The sequence below is a fragment of the Xiphophorus couchianus genome, chromosome 7 (assembly GCF_001444195.1).
Source record: "Xiphophorus couchianus chromosome 7, X_couchianus-1.0, whole genome shotgun sequence".
NCBI classification, from domain to species: Eukaryota; Metazoa; Chordata; class Actinopteri; order Cyprinodontiformes; family Poeciliidae; genus Xiphophorus; species Xiphophorus couchianus.
In genome coordinates, this window is record NC_040234.1 from 4,558,614 (window position 1) to 4,573,683 (window position 15,070).

The window sequence follows — 15,070 nt, forward strand, 5'->3', positions numbered from 1 at the left end:
AATAATACCGGCATCTCCAGGTTTCATTTTGTTAAAGGAATTATTCTACCCCGACAGTGCGACTGTAACAGAGGGCAAGTAAAACAATAGCCCTTTTACCCTCCAGCGTTGTTTACATCCGCATCAGTGAAATTTCCCGATGTAAACAATAACATGCAACGTGTCCATAGTAACAACATTTCTAGATATCCCAATAAAATCCATCCTCTCTTGCTTTTGTTTTTTTTCTTTCCTTTATTTAAATGTCTCCTTTTTTAATTTTTATTTTTTTTTGCAGACCTCTCAAAGAACCGGCTGAGTGACATCCCCTCAGAGGTCTGCCACCTGGTCGCCTTGGAGACACTAAACTTGTACCATAACTGCATCAGGACCATCCCAGACAGCATCATCACCCTGCAGTCGCTCACATCGTTGAACCTCAGGTACGCAGGTCCCTGTTTAAGCAGAAGCTATGCCGTTGCCTAGTTACACCGGGCTCTTGGCTCGCCTCTCTACACAGAGTCAGCCATAATGAAAAAGACGCTCTGAAACACCAACATCTTCCCAAGAAAGCTCCTGAAGCTTAGAGCCAGTTTTAGACGGGAGAAAACTTGGTTTATTGGAGGAGCAACAAAGATATGATGACTACTCAGAAACGTAGAGACGCCAGCTAGCTAGCTGCAGCTAAACATGTCTGCTAACTTTTAAACAGTTAAATGAATCAGTATTCTTTGGTCTTTTCTTTCTTCATGTGATGAGTGTTTTGGTGTAGAGTTCAACTCTTCATCATTTTTAAAGGGGAGTTTTTCTTTTATGTAAAAAAATGACATTCTTAGTTCTCCTCATAATGTTTGAGCTCTTTGCAAACATGAGGGCTAAACACATTTTAACACCTTTCAAAGCCAAAGTTCTGCTGAACCACAGCTGCCTGTTCTATTTGTGGTACAGAATAACAGGAAATGTTGACCTCTGGCTATTGATTTGTTCAATTGTTTTCATTCGCATCGTAATGATGTACTTTTTGGGTTATAAAATATGGTTAAAATGGTATTCAGAGAAATTGAAACAGAAAAAGTGGAATTTGGGGGGGAAAACAAAAGGGATTTTCTGAGGCCCTGGCAGAGATTAAAACTGTGCATGTCCGAAACACTGACAGGAAGGCTGTGTTTGACTCATTATGCTTGAGTACACATAGACAGGCAAAAATAAAACCTACTTTGATTTTTTTTTCTTTTTTCCTTTCTAGAAATCTGTATTTTTAGCGTCTTTGGCTAGCAGTGCTTTACACCAGATCAATTCAGCTCAGTCAATTTATTACACACGTTGATAGGAGAACAATCTGAAATTAGAAAGATCAGTGTTAAAAACTGATCTAAAGTGAGTGCCTGTTGTGGCCGACTGGTTTTCGAAGGGCTATTTTTTGTTGTTTTTTTTTTAAGTTTTTTTTTAGAGCTGACTCATGTGAGGTTTCACAGTGTGTGATGAAGGCGTGTGTGTGTGTGTGTGTGTCAGTATCTGCATCTCGGCGTGTACTATTTTGTAGGTCATGTGTGTGGTTTTGTTTTAGTTTTTGACTTTTAGAAACTGTTCCACACGGCTCTTTTACTACTAGGTATATACAGTATATATCACTGTAGGATTGTTAAAGTGCTTCACATGTGGAAACTGTAGAAGAAAATGTGAAACACTTCCTCTGCTTGACCAACTGTGAGAAGAACAGAAGTAACGGTGTGGACTTGAACCTGTTATTATCTGTGCCTAAAACTCTTATTTTGAAGTGTGAAAGGAAATAGTTCCTAAATCGCCCCATTTTGTTCTTTTTGTTGAAGAAGTCTTTAATTAGATGGATTTTGTGGCTAAATACTGGGTTCTGGGTAGAAAACTGCTAGAGCTACAGAACTAGTTGAATGAGCAGTAACTGGTTATAAAAATAAAGTTTCTCATTTTAAGATTTTAAAGTTGTTCAGAGTGTCCCCAAGATGACCTGCTAAGCTAAGGGGTGCTAGGGCAGTCAACCAGCGGCTCACCGTGTTTTTGGGTTAAAAAAACATCAAAAGGTCCAAAAATTTTGAAGGTGCACCAGCATCATCATTTGGAAATAATAGTATTTGAAGCCAGTGGGCAGGTGCAGGGATGGTGTAGTTGGTCGGTACCCCCTCACAATCCAGCTCAATGAGTCAATTATTGACCTAGCTAAGTGTCACCGGTGCTTTAGAATGACCCCATTTAAGATGAACTACACCTAGCCTGATGGGCTAAAATGAAAAAGGTCGTAACAGAATTTACTTCTTCGCTGAGCTGCCATAGAAAACAGCAAAATACTCGAAAACCAGGACTTGCTATCTGTTAGCAATGCTAATGTTTGCATCTGATTTGGGATTTCCTACGAACAATAAACTACACAGTTTATAATGAATATCCTAAGCTAACTACACACATTTAACCCACTGATTAAACATAGCTTGTCATTTGTGAAACACTTTGCTCTACGTGACAATAAAACAAAACAAATTATTCTTAGTCGTCCCCAAAATATTGTCAAAACTTTGTGTCTGCATCTATCACCACATCCCCAATAATTTAGCTGTTCTTTTTATAGTTTGTTTTTTTCTACAAACTACTTAAATTTCCCTCATGATTTTTATACAATCCACATACAAATGATTTTTGATAGTTTTCCTCGGTGTCAGTGATATGTGTGTGTGTGTGTGTGTGTATTTGGGCTGCAGTCGGAACCAGCTGGGCTCTCTGCCGTCATGCCTCTGCGGTTTGCCTCTGAGGGTCCTCAACGCCAGCAACAACAAACTGGTGAGCCTGCCGGAGACCATCGGGCAGCTGCACAGCCTCATGGAGCTGGTGAGACTCACTCATCCTCGTACCGACTTCAGTTCAGTCCTGAGATTGTTTGAGACTAGAGATGCGCTGATTAGGCCTTTCCTGGTTGATACTGATTTCAGCTTGTTTCTAAGTTCTGACGTATTCAGACGTTGATCAGTTCCGACTGGACACGACGACACATGAAAGGAAAACCCGTCTATTGGTTGACGTCTATAGAAAAAAAAAGAAAGAATGAAATTCCATGTTTTGACGCAAATTTCATTCAAATGAATGAGGTGGAGTACATGCTAATTTGACACAATAAATCCAGAGTCACATTTACTTATATTTACATGAGTAACGTTTTGGAATAGTGTACATTTAGCAGCATTTTTTACTGCGCTGTACTTTTTACTTTTTCTTGAGTGATTTTATTATGAAGTAGGACTCCAGCCACTGTGAGTAATCTCACTAAACCTAAATAAGCAATTGATTAACCAATTAATTGTAATAACAATGTTTTTGGTTGTAAAAATAAAACCAAAAACAATAAATTAAAGTTTAAAATGTTTAAATTTTTTGGGGATATTTAAAATATCTTCCAATGTCAAAGCAATGTGTCCTGTACAAAATTAAGGGTTTTGAGAGGGCAACCTTGCATTATTATTATACGATAGTCAATATGTTACTTGTACGATACAATACAATAGTATTGTTTATCGCAATATGCGAGAATTTATCATCCATAAAAATTGTTATTGTGACAGGCCTAAGCTTCTCTGAGTTTGTTTTAACCAAAAATGCACCAGACGCAGATAGTTTTATACTGAAAGAAACAGATTCGGAAAATATTTATTATTATTATTATTATTATTATTATTATTATTATTATGATGTTTTTTTATGACTTATATTCAATTTGGTCTTTCAAATACCAACATTTCCACATAACTTTATAGTTTGGTAAGTCTGAAGTAATTTTTAAATATTAAATGATTAATTATTTTGGTTTCTTAGTTACCTTTTTACCAAATACTCTTTTTTTACTCTTACTTGAGAATTTACTTGGATGTTTTAAGTCTCTTTAGTCAGATCAATATGAAAATAAACCATGTGTTAAACTGTTCATGATATTACCTGGTATTTTTAAATATTCTACTTAAAAAAAAAAAACATTTGTCAAATCTCTGAGGATGTTGTAAATGTAATGCTGTTTTATGTGCCGCAGGACATCAGCTGTAACGAGATCACGGCCCTCCCCCGGCACATCGGCCGACTCAAAGCGCTGCGGGAACTTAACGTGCGGCGAAATCTCCTCTGCGTCCTGCCGGAAGGTGAGTCTGTTCCCTGTCTGTGCGAGGCGATGTTTTCCGCCCCGGTTGCTCTGTCTTTCTCCCCGTGTGTGTTTAAACTGCGGCTGTAACGTCGGAGGCGACGGGCTCCTTTTAGACCACAGAGTCCTCCGTATGCTCTGCCACACCCGTCTTAGCTTCCTAAAATACACCGAACCCCCAGCGTGACCGCGGCTCACCCTCGGGTTTTCAAAGGTCTCAATCTGCTTGGTGACACCGAGAGAACCGCACCTCTCCAGAAATCATCTGGGGAAACTCAGATTAGCAGTCTGGCTGTCATATCTTTGACTTTCACTTAAAACGTCCTGAATTTGAGCAAACTAACGCAGCAAGACCCTCAGACAGGAGAAAACCAAAGCATCTTTATTGTTTCTAATAAACTGTATAGAAGAAGTATCCACCAGTGATTACAAATGTTATTCTGAAGTCTCAGGCAGAACTGACCCTATTTGGTCAAGAGAATTAGAAGCATGGTTGAGTTACAGTAAATATCCTTCATAGTGTCATTTTTAGTGGAAAAGAGACCGTTGGTATCTGAGTAGAAGGAAGACGTTGAGCTGATTCTGTAGAGTTTGTGGACGAGAAGTTGATGTTATCGAATCAGACTTGTAAGCGTTTAAAGGGGCAATATGATGTAAAATTAACTTTTTTGAGCTTTATGATGCTTTTCCCTCATCAAAGACACACCTGGAGTGTTGCCTTGATTCTTCCATGTTTGAGAAATCCTTTAATCTCTCGCGGCAGCCATTCAGCTGTTCAAAACGCCTGGGTGGACCTAGCTCCGCCTTCGAGGACGAAGCTCCTCCTCAGCCCTGCAGTTTCAGCTCCTTCAGACTAGCTGGCATCACTTAGCAAACACCTGGTGGAACTTCACATCTGATGAGCTCATTATAGGAGCTAATGCTCAGTGAAATGCTGGTAAAATTGTTGTTAAAGTTCATAGAGGAGCCATGTTGTGATAACTTCAGAAAGAGCAGGAGCTTCTTAAAGAGACAGAGACCCAATTTCAAGACATTAAATTACAGAGTCAAATTGTTTTTAAATCATATTTGATATATATACATAGGCCTGTCACAATAGCAAATTTTACTGGACAATAAATTCTTCTAGAAATTATTGCGATTTATATTGTTGTGTTGAGACCATTTTAAAGTAATATAATGATGATGGCAAAATAATAATGCGAGAGAACATCCTAAGAGATCAGTAAACTTTAAATTCTAATAAACATTTAACACTGGAACCAGAAGACGTTTTAAATATCCAAAATAAATCAATAAAAGAAGGAATAAAATTAATTTGTGAAGTCTTTGTAAACAAAATGATCCTTCAAAAAAGGGTCTAGTTGAGATTGAAGCACCAAACTGAAGACTTTTATCATCCAGTCTTTGGTAGAAAGAGACAGAAAAAGAGTTAAATAATAAACTATGCCAACTCAAACAAATTGAGTTTGTTTTAATTTATTGTGTGATTAATTGATTCATTGATTATTGTGACAGGCCTATATACAGCATTTTTGTAACAACTAAAGGTAAGATAGTTACTTGATTGTGCTATGAAATGTCACTAATGTGTCTGGGAAACACATAATCGTGCCCCTTTTAAGTGTAGCTTACGAGCCTGGACACATGAAAGAACCTTTAAAGAAAACGCAGGAGTGACGTATTCTACTTCTGTTTCTCATGCCGGCTTTGCTGGTTGTTTTACTGCGTAGAATATTTTATTGTAGCAAACAGAAAACCGAAAGACGTCTCAGAAGCGAAAGTCTCATTAGAGTCTTTACTAGGCACAGAAACATGAGGACGTCTTGTTCCCCGTCTGTGCTGTGGCTCCTTCACAGACAGACTGCAGATAGTCGATCAGAATGACGAATGACTCTGGCCGGTTTGTTGGATGTTTCACTCTGCTCTGCCTCCCTTCCCCCCTCTTCTGTTTGGATTTCCCGCTCCGGTTTCCAAACCGGGCACATATGCGCTCGCCCCGGTGTTACGACCTGAACGCCTTCAGCAAGCCCCCCCCACCGCTGCCATCCTCATCCATCGCAGACCAGACGGGAAGTTTTTCCGGGTTTAATATCCCGCCGAGATGCGAGACCACCAGCACTGTTCAGAAGCCGGCCAAGCTCTGGGCGGCGAAAGCATAATGTTTGGGAGTGAGGCTCCCAAAGTGAGGATTAAACTGCAGTAGCCGTGGAAAAATCCTCCTCCTCATGGCTGGAATCTTCATCATGACACTGACATTGTTTTGATTAGTGGCACTAAGGCTGACGGTAACCATTACCGCTCTTCTCTCCGCTAAACATCCTGACTGACCTCACAGCGACGCGGCTGTTTACGTTGTGTGAATTTCATCATTTGTGGAATATTTTTACATCTTTACTGCAACAATCATTTCATTAGCTGCTTGGCTGACATTTGGACCACCAGCATGAGGTTGAAATGAAGAGAACCATCAACTGGAGTCTGGAATACAAATCACGGTTTCCTCCAGTGGATAATAAGCCTGGCGGGCCTAGGTAATCTAAGTAATCGGATAGGGTGTGTTTTCTTACACACCTTTGTCTTTACCAGACTGTGCTAGTAACTGTAAAGACAGATTAAGCTAGGTTTATAGTTGACGCTTTGAACTGGGTGTGAGGGGATACGCACCAATTGTGCTGTCTCAGCCCGTTGCTTATTATTTCCAGATTTTGATGGCTGTTCATGCACTTTTGAGTTTTTGTAACATTTAACATTTTCTAACACAAAATCCCCATGGGCCGCTGGTTTACTTTAACAGCGCCCCTGCCATCGGGTTTAGCAGGTTTTCTGGCAGAAAATGTTTCCTTCGACTGGTTTCTGTCCTCAAACGGTCATATCAGGCTGAGGTTGTTGTATAAATTTAATAAACACGGCTAGACATTATTTTTGAGATTTCAGATTGACAAAAAGAAAGCGATAATGTCAGTGTTCCCACAACGACCTCTGGGGCGTGGCATTTGATTATAGCGCTGAGGTCCAGCTGAGCATGGACATTGAAATCAGTGGTGCAGTGAGATCTGATTGGACTCTAACAAGCTGTAAATTTGAGATAAGTAATAAATACATGAGAAATGAAAATCACTTCCATTTGGACAACGGTTGATAAAGAGACGCTTGCCTTTAATATCGATGGAAAGCCGGCGTTTTGAGATACGCTGCAGACATTTGACACCTGTTACTAAAACAGGTGGTTTGCAAAACCTGCCACTCTTCCCTGTTTTCTGCTATTTCATAATCAATTGTAATTATTGTTGCTCCGCTTGCTTTGCCTGTTTATTTTGGATATTTAAAATGAAATGTTTTACGATTCCAGTTTCACATGTTCTTTAGAATTTAACGTTTTTTCATCTTTAAGTGGGCATTCTTGCACAAATAAGGCATTATTATTATTACTATTAGTTGAAAATGGTCCAACAATTATATCATTTATTGCAATCATTTCTGGGGCAGTTTACTGTGCAGCAAAACGTGTCATTGTGACTCTTATTCTGAAGGAAGAAACATTGACAAATAAAATGAAGGCTGTTGGTCCAGCTGCCAGCTTCCAATCACAAAATCACTTGGATGGCGGCGCAGCATGTGTTTTGTTTTAAATGACTGACTGAGTGAACAAACTTTTCCAATGAAAGTACAGTTGCGCAAATTAGACATCATTGACTTTGCTAATTCCACTTTGTTTTACTCTAAACTCCAACATGAGTCGAGCACAATTTGTAGGTTTGAGGGATGCAACGAGCACCGGCGTTCACACGGGCAGTGGGCCGCTCTGCTGCAGCGATTACAAGCCTCTTTGGAAATGAACAGCAGCTTTATTGTTCTCTCTGGTGGGAAACATGTTGGTGATTTGAGCTCAAATTCAGCAGGACATTTTTAGCTCTCAGTAAATGTGTTGTTTTATTGGTCTGGTAAACGTTTTTATGCCGGAGCCGCCTCCAGGAAGTTTTATAGGTGCAGCTGATGTTTCTGATTCGCGCCCTTCCACCAGGGTTAATGCGCTCAGATTAAAGCGAATGATTCCGGCGTCGCTTTAGGAGCTGAGGGGGGTCGCAGGCTTCCTCCGGCCAAACCTTTGTGTGCTTAGCGTTTAGGGGAGCGTGTTCGCTGCTTGTGAGAGAAAAAAATGAACCTGGAAATAAAACAATCTTGTTTCTCTGAACGCTGAAGAGTTCCCAGACGTTAGCGTTTCTCTGTGTGCTCCCTCAGACCTGGCCGACCTCCCGCTGGTGAAGTTCGACTTCTCGTGTAACAAGGTGTCCACCATCCCGGTGTGCTACAGGAAGATGAGGCAGCTGCAGTCGCTGCAGTTAGAGAACAACCCGCTACAGAGTCCACCTGCACAGGTACGTTCACAGAGCACTGCAACAGGTTTGCTGTGCTTTTTCCTAGCGGCTTGGCCAGACAGGACGGTAGGTCCTGCAGCGCCAGAGGCAAATTTGATATTCCTCCCTTTATCTTTATTGGATTAGTGGCAATTTGGACAGGTCACGATAATTTTTAGGAGACAACAATGGAGAGAGAAGAAACGAAGCAAAATTCAGAAAAACACAATAATCTCAAAGCATGAGGTTCGAGCCAGCAGTAAAATATATTCCATGAAAAACAAGAGTACAAAAGACAGTCAGTTGCAAAAATACCTCCTTCAATCGATTTGGCTAGGAAAGAGACAAAGTTAAAGACAGAAAGATGGAAACATGAAGGTCTGGCTCCTTAGGAAGAAGTTACAGCTAAACCTATCGGCAGACAAGATGTAGCTTCTATAAAGGGAAGAAAAAAAAACAGGAAAAGAGCTTAAAGTTTCAAGCTGAAATGACATAAAATGCTGAATCGGAGAGTAGTAGGAGAATGTAGCAGAGTGAGGAAAAGTGATTTCTGCTTGTTTTCCAGCCTTCAGGCATTTAGCAGCAAAGCTACAGAGAACGCTAAGGATAACTTAAGGCTGTAACTGGAAGACACGCTGTCAATCACTCTTGTTTAGGTGCTGCTCAAGGTCGCCAGTTTGCTGTAGCTGTGCTAATGGCAGAGAAAAGTCTTTCTGTTCCAGAAGAACTGTTAATCCTCCATCATTGATGGCCATGCTAAACAGTCTTAGCCTTTTTGGCAGGCTCCACTGTAGGGAAATAGCCATAGCATATCAGAGAGCAAAGGGAATGGTGTTAGCAGCACATACACAAGTTTAATTGACAGCCCAAGACCCTCCTTGTGGTTCTGATTGGTTGATTCCAACCAATTTCTGCTGATGGCAGTAGGACACCAGGGAGGAGGAGGAACTTGATTTTTTTATTTTATCTTTTTTCACAGATTGATCTCATATTCTACTGTCAGGACATAGTGACAGTTTTGACAGATATAAAAACCTAAAATGAATAATATTCTCATCTATTAATAATGAAAAATACTGTTTGGTGAAGGGCCTTTTTATACAACAATAGTTTTTTTTTAGATGTGACAATTTTACTCCAATTTCCTAGAGTTATGTTAAATTTCTGTAAAGGAGAGCAGAAAAACAAAGTGACAAAATAAAACACCAAAAACGGAGCTCTAATAAAGGTTTGTTCAGTGAAAACACTGGATCTGATTTTGATTTTACCGCACATCGAAGAATAAAGAAAGGTCAAAGCTACTTGAAGCATGACTAACCGCCGGCTTGGATCGGTTGTCCTTCAGCTCATCCTGATCAGACCCTCTGTTCTCTGTTTCTGCAGATCTGCATCAAGGGTAAAGTCCACATATTCAAGTATCTGAGCATCGAGGCGTGTCGCAGCGAGAAGATGCCCGACTCGCTGTACCTCCCCGTCATGGAGCGACTCAGTTTCACTCGCCCCTCCACTGGCAGGTACGTCGCACAGGGGAATGTTTCCGCAGTATCACCCAGTTACAAGGTGCTTCTCACGTTTGTTTTTGCTTTTTGTTTTTACTGCGTGGCTCTACGGGTTTTCTTCCAGACTTAATTTCTACTGTTGACAAACCATCAGAAATCGGGTTACAGAAACAGCAGTGGAAAAACATCTGTCTTACAGAGCCACGATTAGTCATACTTAAAGAGAAACAAAATGTCAAACATGCGTATGACATTTTGTATCATAGTGAAACTTTCTAAGCCACTCTTTGTCTTTCATGTACTCAGTGTCAAATTAGAACCAACCCTGTTAAAATCCTTTTATTCATTATTCTAGAAGGTAACTCTGTTTTACCTCATCCTAAACGTTTCTTTGGCTTTTTGCATTGCTTCTTGCTTGTTGTGCAATCGTCCTCAAACGGAAGGATGTCTGCCCTCCATCTCAATTCCAGTGGTTGCAAGATATTGTCTTAAATTGGAAAAACTCAGATATTTACCCAAACCATCCGCTGATAGATGTGAAAACTCATGCGGTCGTTTTTTGAGAGCTTTTCTGGATAATTGAAGCTTGCAGCAACGTAACTGCAATACTACACTGTACTAAAATCGCCTCGCATGTCTGTTAATGCGCAAAAACTACATGGAAAAGAAGAATAACCTGAATCCAAACTATTTAAACAGCATATTAACATTTTCCATTAGTTGGGATGTCAGGATGGACCGCTGAATTGTTGGTCAAAAGATTAACATTTTAATGCTTCAGCTACATAAATATCCATAATGTCGATGACATGCCTACTAGTGATGTCATCACTGTATCACATTGTCACACAAAGGCCGCATTGGTAAAAGAACCATTCTTAACAGCACTCAGATTTTTCTCTGTCAATTTTCTGGTTTCGTAAAACCAGAAAATTGAAGATTATATGAACAATAATTAACGATATGCAATGTATGTTTTTGCTGGCCTTATTGATGTTAACGATCTCAAATCAGTTTTATTAGCAGCAACTGACCTCATATTGTGTGTAAAAGGAAGAAATCGTTTTAAGGAGACTCTGTAATTATGGAATTGACTATTTACTGTCCCTAGCATCCTTTAATGACCATTAGCACAGTTAGCTTTGCTAACTGTATAAAGTTGTCTCTATGTATAGAGATTCCCTAGAGAAATTAGACCTAAACTTTAGTTATATTGCCAAAGATTTGACATTTTCAAATCCAGCTCATTTTATGACAAATGAAGATGGAAAGCTCAGAAGTAGGGCTGGGTGATACATTTAAGACTAGCAGGGAAATGGGGGCGTCGGTGACATCACGCTGCAAGGAGTCTATAGTTTAAAATAACATTGGTACTCATTTAAGAATATTGTGACATACTGTATATCGTGCATCGTGATGTAGCAAAATTATATCAGGATATTAGATTTTTCTCATATCCCCCGGCCCTACTCAGAAGGACAAAATTTAGTTAGCTACATTTGGCTACAGAGTCTGTACACTACAGACTCTTGTTGTTAGCGCAGTTCTTGGGTAATATGTTGTGCTTACTGATCAGATGAAGACCTGAGCTTTTATTCTCAATAAAAACCCGATTTCGGTCACCACATAACTTCTCCTAGCATCTCTACGCCAACATTAGTGACAGGACAGAATTCCTGACCGTCGTAGGAATGGGTCTTTATTTTTTATTTCGCCTCATAGTGCCAGTGTATGGGGGTTGTTTTCTGCCATAATCCAAGAGCACACATTTTTAATCTGAAAGCAGGATTTCATGTCTTTTGTTCTCAAAACTTTTAATACTTGTGCTTACATTTTCATTTTGAAAGCAGGATTTCATGTCTTCCTCCTCAAAACCTGTAATGCTTGTACTCAAACCTTCTCATGCGCAGACACGAGCTGTGTCCGAATTCAGGGTCTGCGTCCTTCGAAGGCCATAAATAAACAAAGACCGGAAGAGAAAAGCTGTGAATTCGGACAGGTCTAGCCCCCACCCACTGTTCTCACCCCCACCACCTTAGCGCAACGTATGTTGCCTAGCAACCTTTACGGCGTGAAGCAGAGAGCGGCAAAGAAAAAACAACGGAGCCAAAGTTGGTTTTTTAGCTATGTATTACTCCTGATTTCTGTATTATTCTTTACCTTTATAGTAAAGGTAAAGTAAAGTAAAAAACAAAGCAAAAAACATAATCTGTTAGTTTGATTCTAAAATGTTCAAACCTATATTATACATTTCTATCAGGAATAAATATAAGCAAAAATGATTCATTTTCAAATATAATACTCTCCAGATCTCAGATGAGCCATTACAGTTAAATAAAACTAGTATGTTTGAAATCTTAACTTTAATCAATCAAACCGATTTGCTCAGGAATAAATGAAATACTTTAGTAAACCAAGCACTTTATAACTAGATATTACCTGTCTGAATAATATCAGTGTTTAACTTCCACTCACTGGGGAAAGCTAGCGGGAGTTTTTAAAACAATGTGCCGGGAGTCAGCCGTTCTGTCCCGGTACACCGAACCTGGAGCTCCTGGCCAGCTGACAGCTGGCGAGGGGAGCTGGCTGTTCATGCAGCGGGAGCAGACATGTCCGAAAATGTCAGAGCAACATTGCAATTAGATGACGTATTGATGTACCGAGCAGATATTTGAGACATACAAAGCCACATACTCGCCTAAAAACATCATGTTGTGTCACTTAAAGTGTAATATAGCAAAAATAATTTGCTGCTCTTCACCGCCATTACTGCTTTGCCTGAACGCTCGGCCCGCAATGAATCATGGGATATGGTGGTCCGTGAAGGACACACCGGACACATCCTTCAAATCTGGGGAAAAGAAGGACGCATTTGAAGGAGTCTTTGAATTCGGACAGGCCTTGTTGTCACGCTATGACGTAATCGGACTACAAATCCGTCCTTCGAAGGATGCAGACCCTGAATTCGGACCCAGCTATAGTCTCTGCTTGCTTACGAAACATTCTCTGCTTGCTTCTGAAACAAAAATGCAACGTTGCCTGGCAACCTCTCAGGTAATGGAATGAAAGTGTTGTAAAGGGCGCGTTTGTTTCCTTCTAGTAGGTGTGCATGTGTGGCTATCGATTGTAGCAACCTGCGCCACCCACTGGATGTAGGGAGAAACAACGACCTTAGCTTTCTACTCCGTGTTACTCTAAACATCGGCCAGCAGTGTGCTACTGATTGCTAACAGTTACTGATCTTAGGGAGGATTTTGTTCACCCAACCAATTTTATTTCCAGAAATATTGGATCAGAATAGCTTTCTGTGACCTAAACCAACCCAGTTTGTAGCCAAACTCTCCATTAGTCATCTGAAACTGATTTGTCCTGCGTCTCCCTGCTGGCTCTATCAGACTATCTGCTGTCCCACAGGTTGTGTTAGAAGGAAGGCCAAAAACCCGTCTCCTGAGATATTAGCTGTGTGATTAATGGGTGACGGAATTAGGGAGGTAAAATAGATGCGAAGTAAGAGGAGAAGGCAAAAACAGCTAAAGTTGATACATTAAACCTGCTGAATGATGGAAAAACAGGACAGTGAGGGAAAACTGAACATCAATTTGGGAACAATTTAAAAAAAAAGAACACAAGAGGCTTGGTTGAATGTAATAAATGTAAAGACTTTTAAAAAAATCTTTCATAGTGTTTCAGGACAGGGAGCTGGGATGTTTGCTAGCTAAGCTAGTCAAGCTACCAAACTAATGTAGCTCATCACTTTTGGAGGCTTCATCAACCCTGGGGATCAAAGGTCAGGAGATCTTGATATTATGAACGTATCTCTACAAGGACACTTTTTCACGCATTTGTACTTTATTTACATGATTTATCACTTCAGTACCAAATAAAAACAAAAAGCTAAATCACGACATTTCGTTACCAGATTCAGTATTGTATCTTTGTGCAGTGACAATGAAGTAAGTCTAAGTTTAGTTTACTTGTTTAAAGAAACAAGAAACAGATTTTATTACATTCCAATTAGTTACAAAAGCTGACGTCGCTTTTGTGCATTAAAAACTGGCTCAATTTAACTGCGACCCTCAGGGCTCGGTTCTTTATTGCAAACCTGATGGAATCAAGAATAAAAAGAAAGTTACAAATCGAGATGAAAGGTCAGGAAGAAACGAAGGGAGAAGCAAAACTAAGCAGAGGGCAGTAAGCAGGAGGGAGAACAAGAGCCAGGAGTGCTTAAGAGATTAAAAGCCTTTTCTCGGCTTTCTGGCCTCTCAGCTGAAAGTGAGCCCAGCGCTCAGAGGACGGTGAAGAGTCCGGCTTCACAAAACACTTGGCCAGAATAGAAAATGTTTCTATTCTCGTGTAGAAAAGTGCCATTATGCTCAGTGGAGCAAACGCATTCTGTTTCTGTTCACGTTTTCCATTATCCCCCGTCTTTTTTTTAGTTTTTATTTTCCCTTGGTTTATTTAGGATTAGAAGAGTCTTAAAGGCGTGGTAGTCCCAGATATATTCTGCCGCTGAAGATGGAGAAAAGAAGAAGAGCGTGAGGGACTGACCCAGAAACGGTCCACATCCAGTTCTAATATAGAGCACAGAAAAAAAAAGAACCTTAATGTCACCACATATACTGTATTTTCATTCAACTCTTTAGCCTTGAGTCCAGAAGGAACAAATCTAAAGCTAAAACTCATTTTCTGAATGAGGAATCGCCTTGTTGCCCCTTGTAGACCTGTCACTGTAAAACATTTTGGTGGAAAATAAATTGGACTAAATAGCAAAACATAATTTAAGATAATATTCCTAGAGGAATTGTAATGATCCAGGTAATTGAATCATTCGATGAATCGTTACAGCAAAACTTGAGAATCATTCAATGAACAGGAGATTTATTAAACCACAGTTTGGGGTTACTTATGCTTCTGTTTGTGGAGACACAAAAACAGAGTAACCTCAATGCTTTCTGTGATTCCAGTGCAGCATCACTGTAAAAATCTTTCAAGTCTGGATATAAGCATAAAAATGAGCTCTGTTTCTCTTAATTTAGCCAATTTAGCATTGGCTAAATGATCAAAGTTTAGCATTAGCTTCTGCT

At 40.0% G+C, this 15,070-nt stretch overlaps 1 protein-coding gene across 6 annotated transcripts in view; it reads left to right on the forward strand.

The window, feature by feature from the left end:
* Positions 1–15,070, forward strand: part of lrch1 (leucine-rich repeats and calponin homology (CH) domain containing 1) — an 83,686-nt gene that overhangs the window by 32,545 nt on the left and 36,071 nt on the right. For all 6 annotated transcript variants that reach the window (XM_028022963.1, XM_028022966.1, XM_028022960.1 and 3 more), the window contains exons 2-6: positions 278–422; positions 2,709–2,835; positions 4,025–4,130; positions 8,372–8,508; positions 9,871–10,001. In XM_028022963.1, the coding sequence (XP_027878764.1) occupies positions 278–422; positions 2,709–2,835; positions 4,025–4,130; positions 8,372–8,508; positions 9,871–10,001 (646 nt within the window). The remainder of the gene's footprint in view (positions 1–277; positions 423–2,708; positions 2,836–4,024; positions 4,131–8,371; positions 8,509–9,870; positions 10,002–15,070) is intronic.